The sequence below is a fragment of the Macaca thibetana genome, chromosome 1 (assembly GCF_024542745.1).
Source record: "Macaca thibetana thibetana isolate TM-01 chromosome 1, ASM2454274v1, whole genome shotgun sequence".
Lineage (NCBI taxonomy): Eukaryota > Metazoa > Chordata > Mammalia > Primates > Cercopithecidae > Macaca > Macaca thibetana.
In genome coordinates this window covers 140,414,170-140,429,929 of record NC_065578.1, presented here as the reverse complement: position 1 = coordinate 140,429,929, position 15,760 = coordinate 140,414,170, and the positions used below count along the sequence as shown (strand labels likewise).

At 37.3% G+C, this 15,760-nt stretch overlaps 2 protein-coding genes across 4 annotated transcripts in view; one reads left to right on the top strand and one right to left on the bottom strand.

Moving 5' to 3' along the window:
• The window catches only part of TAF1A (TATA-box binding protein associated factor, RNA polymerase I subunit A), a 32,441-nt gene extending 27,008 nt beyond the window's left edge, over window positions 1-5,433 (bottom strand). The window contains exons 1-2 of one of the 3 annotated variants that reach the window (XM_050761230.1): window positions 4,765-5,433; window positions 3,477-3,596 (exon numbers count right to left, since the gene is read on the bottom strand). In XM_050761230.1, the coding sequence (XP_050617187.1) occupies window positions 3,477-3,594 (118 nt within the window). In that variant the 5' untranslated portion in view covers window positions 3,595-3,596; window positions 4,765-5,433. Of the gene's footprint in view, window positions 1-2,117; window positions 2,195-3,476; window positions 3,607-4,764 lie in introns of those variants that run through there. The other 2 variants (XM_050761240.1, XM_050761249.1) reach the window with 2 other exon arrangements.
• Window positions 1-15,760, top strand: part of MIA3 (MIA SH3 domain ER export factor 3) — a 935,339-nt gene that overhangs the window by 842,210 nt on the left and 77,369 nt on the right. The gene's annotated exons all lie outside the window — the stretch shown is intronic.

Sequence of the window (15,760 nt, the reverse complement as noted above, 5' to 3'; positions counted from 1 at the left end):
TTTTAAAACAATTAACTTGCAGATCTTTGATTTCCTTACATACCCTTTCCACAAGTTAATCTCCTAGAGAGCTGTGCCCACATAGTCAAAGCTTCACAATCAAAATCATTACATATTATCTGAAGGTGAAAACACAGGTGTTGAAAAAGTAAATAACTCTAACATCTCCTTTGGCAAGTCAGCCAACTCCCAATTCTTTGCTTATCAAAACTGCAGAACAACATAATTTTTTACAATAAATCATGTAATTTTTCATGAATAATTTAGAAGAAATTCAAGGACCTGATGCATGGCTATAATTAAACTCCATTCACTGCCATCTTCTTACTTATGTGACTAAGGTTTCTCAGAATTTATGTCAGTTAAAAAAAAATAGCATAATCAATGCTAAATCTTTTCTCATCCTAGAAATACATAAAAGTCACCCACAAATATATAAAAAAAAAATTGGGAAAAAGTTTTAGATAACTTTATTTAAAAAAAAAAAAAAAGAAAGAAAGAAAAAGAGAGAGTCTTGCTCTGTCACCCAGGCTGGACCGCACTAGCACAATCATAGCTCACCGTAGCCTTGACCTCCTGGGTTCAAGTGATCCTTCCTTTTGGCCTCTCAAAGTGCTGGGATTATGAGCATGAGCCACCACACCTGGCCAGCAACACTTTTAATACATGTAATATTGATCAGCTATGTACAACTATTAATGATAGCAACGTCTCAACCTAGAAAAGTTTTAATTCTTAAAACTTATAGGATATAAACACAAAAAAGTATAAATGTTGATACATAACTTTTATTGCAAGAAGTACAACAAAAAGGAACATAAAATTCCATCTATTAAAAACTTTTTCTTAATTTTTAAATGGATAATGCAAGGTATTAAAACTGTATGTCACTCCTATGTTATCTGGACTCCATCACATATAAAGTAATATATATTCATTTAAAAATACCAACGTGCTGGAAATTACAACTCTTGAAAATATTAAACATACAATAAAATATTTTCAGATGATTCCTTAAAACTGTGCAAGGTAGTACTCAATTTTTCAGAAAAAAGTAGGGGATACAAAAGTGAAAAGTTTGAAGACTACTGCGCTAGTATTCTCAGACTTTTGAATGTACATACAAATCACCTGGGGACCTGCCCGTGCTACTCAATGTGGTCCTGGAACATGCAGCAGAAGTATCACCTGGAATCTCATTACAACTACAGAGTACTATGCCCAGCTCTCTGAATCAGCAGCTGCATTTTATAAGATCCCCACACCAAAGCTGCTCAGCGTCGGTGGCAATACCAGCCAGCCAGCCTAGGAAACTGACAAAACACCTCATCCTTACAACATCTTTTATTTACCTAAAGGAGAGAACTGTTCTCAGGCTAAGCTCCCTTCTATCGCTCAAGCTTTCACAACTGAGACTACAAATCGACTTTAGATAACTATACCTAAATGCTTGGAAAATACTTTTGTCTTCCAACCTAGCCTAGTTACCTCAGGAAAAGTTCTCTTCTCATTTCATTCTTTAATGAGCAAAAGATAGTCTTACTTGATCCTGATAACTTTAAGAAAAAAAAAATGGTCAAGGAAAACACATTTTTACATGGAATAGAGATGTACAATAAAGAACTAGTGTCATCAACCTAACTTCTAATATGCTACTCAAAGAATCTGGAAACTTATCAGTCTGTCAACAAATATTTTTTGGGCACCACTGTGTGCCAAGCACTACTGCAGGTACTCATCATACAGCTTCAATCCAGACTGGCCCTGTCTTCAAAGTTTTTGTTCTAAGGGGCTTGCTGGGCATGCCCTTCAAAATGCCAAAAGATATCTACCAGCATAAAAAAGAAATACAGCAACTGTTAGGCAATTTTGTTTTCCTATTATGGTTAATTACCAGCACAATGTCAATATTACTTCCAAGTATTTTCTCATTGCAGACCAAAAGTATTTTGGGTTTAACAGGCTATCCACGACATATAAAATATTTCTAAGCATGTAAATTTTGGTCTTAAACCTATCTGCTTGCAGACTGACTCAGACTTTCTATAGAACACTGGTAACAGAAATATACCCAAGTATGATATAACTATAGGAAATTTAAATTATTAGTTCCCTACCAGGGATGAAGTAGCACTATCTCTGAAGTATCATTCATTCAAATCTGCCTTAAGCCACGTGCATTAATCTAGCAAAACTAAAATGAGGAGAGGAAAGGCACTATTATTTTTCAACACTCACTATGCATGAGATACTATGCTAGGTACTTTACATATATTGTCTCATTTTAAAAAATATATCTCAGTGGTTAAAAGTGTAGGCTTTGAGATCAGACAAACCTGGATTTGACTTCTGATACCACCACTTACGAATTTAATGTCTTTGAGGTTCAGTTTCCTCCTACCTAAACTGCCTAGCACAAAAATTTATTGAGAATTTACTGAGATCATTAAATGAGATGATACTTAGATCGAAAGAAAAAATGGAAGCGAAATTTTAGGAGCCAAGGAATCTCTGTCAAGGGGAGAAAAGTCTGGGCAAAAAAATACATATTTAAGGGCAGTAAGTAAAATGCTGGTTCAAATGTAATCCCAAATGTAAACCACTCAATACGCCAGCATACAAATAATAGCTTCTTTTATTTATACTTATATTAAATAAATTCTTATAGGGAATTTATCCCATAAAAAAACATACTTGCATTTATATTAGATAAAAATGGGGGAAATTTTATCCCATAGAAAAACATGCTTGCATTTACATTAGATAAAAATGAGGGAAAATGCTCTTTTATCTAGGCCGGGTGCAGTGACTCACACCTGTAATCCCACCACTTTGGGAGGCTGAGGAGGGCAGGTCACTTGAGGTCAAGAGTTCAAGACCAGCCTGGCCAACATGGTGAAATCCTGTCTCTACTAAAAATACAAAAACTAGCCAGGCGTGGTGGCGGGTACCTGTAATCTCAGCTACTTGGGAGGTTGAGTAGAATCACTTGAACCCGGGAGGCAGAGGTTGCAGTGAGCCGAGATCTAGCCACTGCACTCCAGTGTGGGCAACAGAGCAAGACTCTGTCTCCAAAAAAAAAAAAAAAATCTATTACATGATCAATTCTATTTGAAATAATTTCAATGCAATTCAACAGCAACTTCTTGAACACTTCCTGGGCATGTTTTCCTCAATGGCAGAGACCATATCTTCTTCATCTATGACTCCCCAATATTTAATCAATGCCAGAAATAAAAGTGCTCAGTAAGTATTACTGGAAAAAATGTGTATCTAGCATAATACAGACTACTGTTAATCCAAAGTCAAAGAGTTCTAAAAGAAAAAACACTTTTTTTTGGCTTACAGCCTAAAAACACTCCACATATTCCTCTTGAAAATTAAACCAGCCTGGTTATTGATTTTGTATCCATATTGAATCTTATCATCTCCTTACATTTTAAGTTAAAATGGCTCAATGTTACTGTTTTACTTACCCACAGTTTCTACGTATGTTTGAAGCCAAGGAAAATGCATTCCTGCCCCAGTGAGCACAGATGTTTCCACTTCATCATCTGTCACAGGCCCTTTTAATTCTTCACTGAAATCACTCATACCTATTACAAACTGAGATATCAGTTACTTTCTGTACATCTTAATCCACAGTCTTCTGAGTTGTACAGAAAAACAGCTATCTTTTTATCTAATAAATACAATTTGATCAGCAAAATGCATGATACCTGTCAGCTTTTTTAAAGTAAAAAATGAATTTAACTATGTCAGCAACAGCCAAAATGAATGAGACATTAAAAAGACAGAACTACTAATGTTTCAAGTCCATATAAAGATAAGTAAGATACTGCCCCTCTAATTTAAAAAAATCTCAGGTCTAGACGAAGAAACAGCAAAACGTATAATAACAAAACAATACGAGAAGTATAATAAGAATAGTACTAGCAGCTAATATTTATTAGGCCCTTACTACGCACCAGAAGTATAAATTATCTAATTTAATCCCCACAGCAATCCTGAGGTGGGTACTATTACTTTCTTCCATGTTAAGATTGAAAAAACTGAGGGGCTTAGTGAAATGATAGAACCTGCCTAACATCACAATAAAGGTGAGGACGTTATTCTAGGAAATAGAACACTAAACTACTTAGCATGACTAGAAGTCGGGGTGTGTGTGGAGGGGGGTGCGGAAGGTGAGAAACGAACCTAAAAAAATAATCATAAGCCAAGCTGAGTTTGGACTTACTCCTAAAGATGCTCAGGGCCCCTTCCTCATTCCCCATATGAAATCGAGTATTAGTGCCCCTGATACTGCCTCCCAAATTTCCCCAATTTCCCCTCTTCTCTGCAATCCTACAGCACTACCCTAGTTCAAGACCCCTTCAAACAGTGCCTAGATTACTGCATTAGCTTTCTAAATAATTACCCTGGCTCAGATTTTGCTTCTCTGCATTACACCCAGAGAAAACCTTCTAAAATCAAATTTTGTGGCTACGAGTATGAATTATAAGTAACAAATGAATTTGAATCTGACTCATCATGTATTTTGAGGCGTAGTTACACAAATCCTCCCTTTCCAAAGCCTCAAAAATCCAAATTGGTGTCCCGCAGTTGCCACGGCAACCAAAGCTTCTCTAGCCCCTTCTCTCGTTCTCAGACTCCAAGGGTTTCAGGTATTAGGAGGAAATATCAGGAGAACATGGATGAATCCTGACACACCCCTTCCCGTCCCATTTAAACGCAGGAACCACGGACGATATCTGCGGCACTTACCCGCTTAAAATTAGAGCTCCTCAGTAAAGCTAAACTCAGTCTCCGACTCCGGACCACGTGAAGAAATTCCCACCGGAAGACGGGTTAGGAGAGCTTTATATGAGCATGCGCAAAACCTGGTTTAGGCATTCAGGCTGCGCGCGGCCCAGCTCGTAACTCCTGCGGTAGCAGGCGTATTGTTGGCCTCGCCTCGACCCCGGAAGTGACTTCTGGAAGTGACCCAGGAAGTGACAGTGAACTGCCTCTCTCCGATTAGTTTTGCCCGAGCTTTATTTCAGCTAGAAAGTGGGAGACTTTCATTTAAAATGGAAATTGGGGTGAGGGGTCGGCGGCTGGGCGAAGGGAGCATTCTAAAGCGCAGAATTTCACTACGAGAAATTCACTACGATGGGCCATTGGTTTCTGCTCGGCTCGCAGGCGCACTGCACGAGTGGAGGCGTGGCTAGTGGCTGTGACGAGACAAATCCATGCATATCCTGTTCATTGCGACCGTGAAAGTTCTTTTCTATTACAGTTTTAGCTTTGGGTTTAATTGGTTCGACTCCCTTCTCCACAATTTGGGCGAGAATTTCTTTTGCCTTCTCAGCAAAAATTGTTCTGCGGACCCCGTCTGGTTCAACTTGCATGAGGGACGTTGAGACAAACAAATGAAATATGGGTCAAAAGTAAGACGGTTAAGGAAACGCAGTGTGCTTCTCCAACATTTGGAGGGCTGATCCGTGAAAGAAGAATCAGACCTTTTTTCTTAGCAGCAGAGAACAGAACTAGGACTAATAAGTGAAAGCTAAAGGGAGGCTGCTTTCAAGTCACAGCAAGAAAGAATTTTGTCCACAAATGAGGATGCACAAATAATAAGCTCCCCCACGAATCACTGAGTTTCCTCTGTGAAGGTGAACAATTTGGGTAGAATCAGAGTATCAGAGGGGAAATTAAAGGGTCTAGTAAGAGTTTGAGGCTGGGCACGGTGGTTCATGCCTGTAATCCCAGCACTTTGGGAGGGCAAGGCAGGCGGATCGTTTGAGTTCAGGAGTTCGAAACCAGCCTAGGCAACATGATGAAACCCCGTCCCTACAAAAAAAATTTAAAAAAATAAGCTGGGGTGGTGGTGCATGCCTCTAGTCCCAGCTACTCCAGAGGATGAGGTGGGAGGATCACCTGAGCCCGGGGAGGAGGAGGCTGCAGTGAACTGTGATCACACTACAGCACTCCAGCCTGGGCGACAGAATGAGACCCTGTCTTTAAAAAAAAAAAAAAAAAAATTGTACATGGATTCCTTAAAATGCTACAAATAGTTGATTCTATGTTGTCTTCATAAACAATATGCAGTAGTTAAGGACTTGCAAGAAAAGTTCTTTCTGCTGCTCTTTCTGTCATTAGTTCTTGAGTCCTCTCTCAAGCTTGTGCTCTAACTCTACAGGCAGGGCTAACATAAATTATGCATAGTTCAGGAGAGCACACACAAAATAACATACATAATCATTACTTTCTTGACTAGAGGCTTAGTCTGGCTACTTTTCTCCCATTGGCTTGAGGTATAAATTCACCAAAACCAGCCCAGAAATTATTTTACATGGCTGAAAGTTTATGTTCTCCCGAAAGTGAGGAAGAACTTTCTGATTTTCCTTGAAGTTCTCAAACACCTCTAAGGAGCAGTAGGAAACAATGGGAATAACTTAATGTGCCCTATACCTTTTTTCTTTCCCAGGCGACAATTCTGACGGAAAATGTGTTGGAGAGAAGAGATTTCAAAAAATCAACTAGATCACATCCAATAGCATAAACAAGAAGGAAGGAGGGAAGTTGCGGTGGCAAGCACCTGTAGTCCTAGCTACTCCGGAGGCTGAGGCAGGAAGCTCGCTGAGCTCAAAAGTTCAAAAGCTCGATGCCATCCTGGACAACATAGCAAGACCACGTCTAAAAAAAAAAAAAAAAAAAAAAAAAGACGTGACAAATATGAAAACATAAAGCATGCAAAAGACTTTTCTAGATTTCAATCTATAAGAAAGCATGTCCTAAGAAAAAGATGTTCTTAACAATTGCTTTGTACTAAACAGCAACTTAATATGGTGATGAATTATGTTGTTTTTAAAGTTGCAAACTGTCATTTAAGGAATATTATTTCCATGAACGCTTCCTGTACAATCTGTTAAAGGACAAACTTCACACAGCCAAACAGTTGAAGAGACTTCATCATAAATAGACTATCCTATATCACAGCTAACAAGAACAAAAAAGGAATGTGGTATGAAAGCATAAAAACAAAAATATCTCAGAAAATCATACAGAGAAAACTAAAATACATTCCACCCCAGGGACTGTATCCTCAAAGACACAGTTTTTTCTTCTTTTTTTTTCATGTTTCAGTGCTCTGAGTAGCTACAAAAAGAAGACCAGCCTATCCTGCTGGAGAGAGTGGCCAGGTGAAGAAAGAGCCCTTGGAGTGTGAAAGACCACAGGGAAAGAGAGGCCACATGGAACCAACAGTCAGCACCTTGGTTTTGGACATGTGAAGAAATTCATCTCAGACTGTGTATCCTAAATCAGGCACTTGCCAAAAGCAAATACATGAGCGAGACCAGTTGACAACACACGGAGCAGAGGTGAGCCGTTCTCAGCCCTATACTCACAAAATTATGAGCAATAAAACGGTTGTTATTTTAAGTCACTGAAGTTTGCACTGATTTCTTACATAGGAATAGATAAATGAAACACAGATATTGATCATTTGCATCTTCTCTCTTTTTTATGACTACTCTTGTTGGAGATTACCAGTTTATTTCTGCCATGGTTAGAAAACAAACTCTGAAATTTTGATACTTTAAAGTTTTTTGAGACTTACTGTGCCCATAATATAGTCTATCTTGGTAAATGTTTTATGAGCAGTAGACAAGAATAAGTATTCTGTAGTTACTGAGCATTGTGTCCATCAACGTCAATGTGATTAAGGTGGTTAATAGTTTTCTTCGGATCTTCTATATTGTATTGATTGTTTTGTGTGTAGTGTTACTATTAATTATTGAGATAGGAGTGTAAAACTCAAACTGTGGTTGTGAATTTGCCACTTTCTTTAGTTTTGTCAGCTTTTCTTTTGCATTTTTGTATCTCTGTTATTGGGCATATAAACATTTGTGGTTCTTGTGTCTTCTTGATGAATTGACCATTTTATCATTATGAAATGTCTTCATCGCTGATAATACTCCTTATCTTGAAGTCTAATTCATTCGTATTAGTATAGCCACTACAGCCTTCCTGGCTTACTGTTTACTGTTATATCTTTATCCATCCTTTTACTTTCAACCTGTGTTTTTTAATTTAATGTGCTTCTGTTACAGACAACAGATAGTTGAGTTTAAGTCTATCATTTTGCTATTTGTTTTTGATTTGTCCCATTAGTTTTGTATTCCTTTGTTCTCCACTTTCTGCTTTCTTTTGGGTTAATTAATGTTTTTGTATTTCATCTTAATCCCTCTGTTGGCTTTAATTATATCTTTTTGCATTATTGCTTTACAGTGTTTCTGAGAATTATCATATACATTCTTAACTTATCACAGCCTTAGAGTTAAAATTATGATACTTCATGTAAAATAAAACAGCCTTGCAGTAGTAAAGTTCTACTTACCACCTCCCCAAGTCCTTTGTGCTTTGTTGTCATATATATAACATCTATGCACATTGTTATTTTTGCCTTAGTCATATGTATTTCAAAGAAATTAAGAGAAGAAAAATATATATTACCTTTTATGTATTTACCTACATTTTACTATTTCCAGTTCTTTTCATTTCTTCCTGTTTGTGGTGAATTATCTTTAAAAATAGCTGTCAAAAAGTATTCACATTCTTGTATGTGCATGTTGCTTCTACCTTTAAGAAATAGAATCAGCCGGGCATGGTGGTTCATGTCTGTAATCCCAGCACTTTGGGAGGTCAAGGCAGGTGGATCACAAGGTCAGGAATTCGAGATCAGCCTGGACAACATGGTAAAACCCTGTCTCTACTAAAAATACACACACACACACACACACACACACACACACACAAATTAGCTGGACGTGGTGGCACATACCTGTAATCCCAGCTTCTTGGGAGACTGAGGCAGGAGAATCGCTTGAACTTAAGAAGCAGAGGTTGCAGTGAGCCGAGATCACACCATTACACTCCAGCGTGGGTGACAGAGTGAGACTCTGTCTCAAAAAAAAAAAAAGAAAGAAAAGAAAAAAAGAAACAGAATCTATGTTCCCACCCCTTGAATCTGGGCTGGTTTTTTAACTTGCTTTGATGAACAAAACATGGTGAAAGTGATGTCATACCAATTCTAGGCCTAGCCCCTAAGAAGCCATACACCTTTACTTTTATCCTCTAGAAATCTGGCCAACAAATAAATAAGTTTAGAGTAGATTACTAAAGAATGAAAAACATTTCAGCCAACCATCCCAACCATTTCAGCCACACAGCTGAACTACCAGACATGTGAATGAAGCTAGTTTGGAAGTTCCAGCCCTGGCTAAACACCCAGCTGAGTGCAGCCACCTGAGTGACCCCAGCCAATAATATCCAGAGCAGGAGAATCATCCAGGTAAGCAAAGCTATAGAATAGGGAGAAATAATAAATGATTATTATTTTAAATTACTAAATCTATTATATCAAAAGGATAACTAAAACATTACAGATTTCAGTTTCCATCTGGTATGTCATCTTTCATCCTAAAGAATTTTTTTTAGCATTGTTTACGGTGGAGGTCTATTGGTGTTGAATTTTCTGTTTTTATTTATCTGAAAATATCGATTCTGTCTTCGGTTTTGAAGGATTTTCTTCTAGATATAGGATTCTGGATTAGCAGTTTTTATACATCATCAGCACTTTAAGCCCTCTGATGATTTTAACCTCTTGTTTTTGATGAGAAGTCAGCTATCACTTTATTATTTTTGTCCATGCATAATGTATTATGTTTCTCAGACTGCCTGTAAAACTTTTCTTTCCCAATACTTGGTTATTTGCAGTTTGACCATAATGTGTCTAGGTGTGATTTTCTCTGTAATTAGCCTATTTGGTATTCACTGAGTTTCCTAGATTTGTCCATTTGCTTTATGATAACTTGGGATATTTTCAGCCATTATTGTCTTAAATATTTTTTCTGTGCAATTATGCTTCTGCTCCCTTTCTGGGACTCCAATTATATGTATGTAAGACCAGTCCATATTGATATGTACCAAGACTCAGTTCATTTTTTTCCTGAGCTTTAGACTGAATACTTTTATTGATCTATCATCAAGTTAACTTTTTTGTTGTTTTTGCAGTGTCCAGTCTACTGATAAGCCCATATTGTGAATTTTTAAATTCAAATTCTGTACTTCTTAGTTCTTGAAATATGTCTTTTTTTAAAAAAGTTTTCATTTATATGCTGATATCCCATTTATTATGACTCTATTCCTTTAAGTCCTTGAAAGTACAAAAGCTAGGTTAAATTTTTTTTCTGCTAATCCCAACATCTGGATCATCTCACAGACATTTTTTTTAATAGACTGCCTTTTCTCTTATGGTTCACATCTTTCTACCTCTGTGGATATCTGATAAAACTTAATTGTATACTGGACATTTGTAGTGATATTTATAGGGAATCTGGATTGTGTTGGCTTATTTAAATTATATTATGTTTTGTGTGGCATGCAGCTTAATTAGTGGTGGATTCTTTGGGTCATGTGAAATTTTCATTTTCAGTATAAGTCTTATTTGGTTTTAAATTTAGTCCTAGCATATTCCCCTTACTCTTTTGTATGGGTCTTTCTCCTAAGGCTTGGTTCTGGATTCTCAATTAAGTGCTCAAGGTATTAGTGAAGTTACTCCACTGCTAGGTTGGAAATCTAATGTCTTCCAGCACTGCCTCACCCTTAGTATCACTCTTCAGCCTTTCCCCTACAGCAGGCAAGCTCTGCTAAGTCTTGCAAGGTCTCGCCTGGCACATCTGTATACTCAGTGAATTTCCATACAAGCTTTCAGTATTACCCCCTTCTCTGTCTCTGTCTCCGTCTCTCTCTCTCTCTCTCTCTCTCTCTCTCTCTCTCTCTCTCTCCCCCCTCCCCTCCCCCTTCTCTGTCTCTTTCGCTCTCCTCTCTCTGTCTCTTCCTCTCTCTCTCTCTCTTTCACACACACACACACACACACACACACACAGAGAGAGAGAGAGAGAGAGAGAGCGCTCAGATATTCTAGCCTACAAAATTTCAGCCATTCCAACAACCTTGAACTCCGATAATTTCCTCCTCAACTCAGCAAGGCCACCACTTTACTTAAGTGTCTCCTTCCTGATTATGGAGTTCACCTGCGTGTTTTGCGCTCATGGATCAGTCACGTGCTGCCTGTTTATCATTGCCTGAAAACAGTTGCTTTAAGTAGTTTTTCTAGTTTCTTACTCGTTTGTGACAGGAAGGCAAGTCCAGTACCAGGTACTTAGTCATGGTTCAAAGCGAACATACTAACTTCCTTATACACTTTTCCATCATTTGTGATGAAGACACTCATTAAACGGCAAATTATAGAGAAACTCTGTAGCATCTCTTTTAATGTCCATGAAAACCAAAATCATCTGAAGGAGTAAACCCCAACATGGGTCTACGAAAAATAAGCTGGCCAAAATTTATGAGGCAATATGACTTAAATGATCATATGTTTTACCAATAGTTTTATAAGCATGAAATCCACAATAACTAGACAAATAAATGTTAACAGATGGACTCAAAACTTTTTACTGCAATTCAATATAGTCTTTTATGATACTTTATTAGATGATAGTTCTGAAATTATTATAAAATACTAATGAACATAACAGATTAAAACGTTCTTTTCAACTGTTTTGAAACACGTTGTCATTTTCTACAACCCAAAGATTAGATACACCTCAAAATGCGCTAGAAAATACATTTCTTAAACCTCATCAAAATGAACTTCATTTGTTGTTTTTCACCTTTGACATGACACAGTGCCAAGATTTCTAGCTCTGTAGGGAGGAGACGTTGGTCCCAACAATTAGCAGCTCCTTGATCCCATTTCATACAACCGATTCTAGCAATAAAAAAAGAAAAAAAGATGCACATGTATTCTGCTGACCTTTCATTTACAATCTATATCAGGAGTCAGCAAACATTTTCTGTAGAGACAGAGAGTAAGTATTTTAGATTTTGCATGTCATACAGTCTTTGTCATAACCACTTGACTCTGCTGCTATATAGCATTAAAACAGCCATAGACAATATAGTAATGAATTAGCATGTCTGTGTTCTATTAAAACTTTATTTACAAAAGCAGATGTGAGGCTGGATTTAGCTCATGGGCCATAGTTTGCTAACCATTGCTCTGGAGTACCTATAAAGGTTTATACTCACAATAGAGGTTTGGTTGTGCTATATACCTAAATATGTATATATATGTATATACATAAATATAGTTTTAAAGACACATAGTCATATTGGTGGTGATTTTTGTATCCAAAAAGAGATCTACTAAAAAATTACTGATGTCATCATGCATCTCAGTCATTATGACAGTCATTAACTCTATATTGCTTCTTCTGCAATCTCGAACATACAACTAGTAGATGTCAATGCTAGGAGTGAGTTTGCTGTTCTGTAGTGGAGGGCACTGATTATAATGGGGTAAATGAGGTCAACCATCATGAACCGATACATATTTATTTAATTTCAATTTCAGTTGTCATTCTAACGACTATGTACTAAGTCTCAACCTATATTCCCTAGGTCCTAATTGAGAAACATGTGCTTTAATTAAAATAAAGAAAAAGTCCTTCACATCCATTCCAAATAGGTCAAATTGTATCAATGGTTCAACTATTAACACGCACACACACACAAACAATAGAACTCATTAACGTGTAAATTTGAGGTAAGATAGTGCAGAAGAGGGAACAAATGTGAGAATGTGGAAGTAGAACAATATAAGACCCCTTTTGTGTTCGTTTTTTTAACGAGCACAGTGGGTACATGCGCAGGTTTGTTATACAGGTAAATTGTATGTCTCAGGGGTTTGGTGCACAGATTATTTCAACACCCAACTAATAAATAAGCATAGTACCTGATAGGTAATTTTTCAGGCCTCATTCTCCTTCCACCCTCCACCCTCAAGTAGCCCCTGTGTTCTTTCTTTGTGTCCATGTGTACTCAATGTTTAGCTGCCATTTATGGGTAAGAACATACAGTAATTGGTTTTCTGTTTCTGTATTAATTAGCTTAGGATAATGGCCTCCAGCTCTATCCATGTTGCTGCAAAGAACATGATCTCATTCTTTCTTATGGCTACGTAGTATTCCATGGTCTTCCGTGGTATTCCATTTTCTTATCCACCCTACCATTGTATAAGTATTCCCTTTTCTCTGCGACCTCACCAGCATCTGTTATGTTTTGACTTTTTAACAATAGATAGTATCCCTTTTGGAGGTCAGGAAATATAAATTCAGAAGTGTGAGACATCCTTTAAGGTGATGTTAGCTTTAAATGAAAAAAAAAATGTGAAGCAAAGTCAGTTGAATATGGAAAGACTTTTGAGTTTATGTGGGTTTTATTGTTTTTGTTTTTATATTGATGTTATAATCTTCTCCTTTTTGCTGGTAAGAGAAACTACAGAAAACAGAATGTTTACAACCACAGGTGCCTTGTTAACTGATCAAATTTTAACAAAAGTCTCAAGCAGTGCATCTCAAACTGGGAGGATGGTATCATTCCCACTAAGGGGAGTTTGGAAATGCGTGGGAGCAATTTTTATTTTGCTACCATGACTAGGGATGCTACTAAAAGTTCACGACCAGGGCATGGATGTTACTCATTTGCACAGATAATATGCTCTGGTCCTTTACTAACTGCAACTGTGTTTTCCTATAGCTCTGTCTAAAGGGATAAGGGCCTTCCTGAAGTCATATTATTTTCTTATCCATTTAAATGCAATGTTTAATTATTTTGTGTGTCATGACTAGTAAATGTATTTAAGATAATTATGAGAAGCGATAAAAGCATGACTAGTATAGGAGCTTAATGATGGCTTCTGGCTTATACTTTCTAATTGAAGACTTCACATTCATTTGAAATGGTGATAAAATTCTCAAATGTCCCCAAAAATATCTCAACCTCTGATTGCAAACAAAAACTAAGGTCTTTCAGATAGCCATCATTATTCTTTCTCTCTTCTGTAGAAGTTCCAAGAGAGCTTGGGCAGAAATATTTTAAATACTAAATGCAAGTTGAAGCTTTGCTTTTCTTTAAAAATGGTATATAGAAAATAATCTACAAATATATAGTGTGACTCTGGTGTTAATTTCCAATCCCTACTTTCTAGAGCTGTGGCTGTCTTTAAATGTGCCTAGTCTGCATTGGAATGTGCAGTAAATGTAAAATACACTTCAGATTTCAAAGACTCTATGTGAAATAAAGACTGTAAAATATCTCATTAATAATCTTTATATTGATAATGAGTTGAAATGATAATTTGCATAGATTTGGTTAAATAGAACATATTATTAAAATTAAGATCACCTATTTTGTTTAACTTTTTTTAAAATTAATTTATTATTATTATTATACTTTAAGTTCTAGGGTACATGTGCATAACGTGCAGGTTTGTTACATATGTATACTTGTGCCATGTTGGTGTGCTGCACCCATCAACTCGTCAGCACCCATCAACTCATCATTTACATCAGGTATAACTCCCAGTGCAATCCCTCCCCCCTCCCCCCTCCCCATGACAGGCCCCGGTGTGTGATGTTCCCCTTCCCGAGTCCAAGTGATCTCATTGTTCAGTTCCCACCTATGAGTGAGAACATGCGATGTTTGGTTTTCTGTTCTTGTGGTAGTTTGCTAAGAATGATGGTTTCCAGCTGCATCCATGTCCCTACAAAGGACACAAACTCATCCTTTTTTATGGCTGCATAGTATTCTATGGTGTATATGTGCCACATTTTCTTAATCCATTCTGTCACTGATGGACATTTGGGTTGATTCCAAGTCTTTGCTATTGTGAATAGTGCTGCAATAAACATACGTGTGCATGTGTCTTTATCGCAGCATGATTTATAATCCTTTGGGTATATACCCAGTAATGGGATGGCTGGGTCATATGGTACATCTAGTTCTAGATCCTTGAGGAATCGCCATACTGTTTTCCATAATGGTTGAACTAGTTTACAATCCCACCAACAGTGTAAAAGTGTTCCTATTTCTCCACATCCTCTCCAGCACCTGTTGTTTCCTGACTTTTTAATGATCACCATTCTAACTGGTGTGAGATGGTATCTCATTGTGGTTTTGATTTGCATTTCTCTGATGGCCAGTGATGATGAGCATTTTTTCATGTGTCTGTTGGCTGTATGAATGTCTTCTTTTGAGAAATGTCTGTTCATATGCTTTGCCCACTTTTTGATGGGGCTGTTTGTTTTTTTCTTGTAAATTTGTTTGAGTTCTTTGTAGGTTCTGGATATTAGCCCTTTGTCAGATGAGTAGATTGCAAAAATTTTCTCCCATTCTGTAGGTTGCCTGTTCACTCTGATGGTAGTTTCTTTTGCTGTGCAGAAGCTCTTTAGTTTAATTAGATCCCATTTGTCAATTTTGGCTTTTGCCGCCGTTGCTTTTGGTGTTTTAGACATGAAGTCTTTGCCCATGCCTATATCCTGAATGGTACTACCTAGGTTTTCCTCTAGGGTTTTTATGGTATTAGGTCTAACATTTAAGTCTCTAATCCATCTTGAATTAATTTTCGTATAAGGAGTAAGGAAAGGATCCAGTTTCAGCTTTCTACTTATGGCTAGCCAATTTTCCCAGCACCATTTATTAAATAGGGAATCCTTTCCCCATTTCTTGTTTCTCTCAGGTTTGTCAAAGATCAGACAGCTGTAGATGTGTGGTATTATTTCTGAGGACTCTGTTCTGTTCCATTGGTCTATATCTCTGTTTTGGTACCAGTACCATGCTGTTTTGGTTACTGTAGCCTTGTAGTATA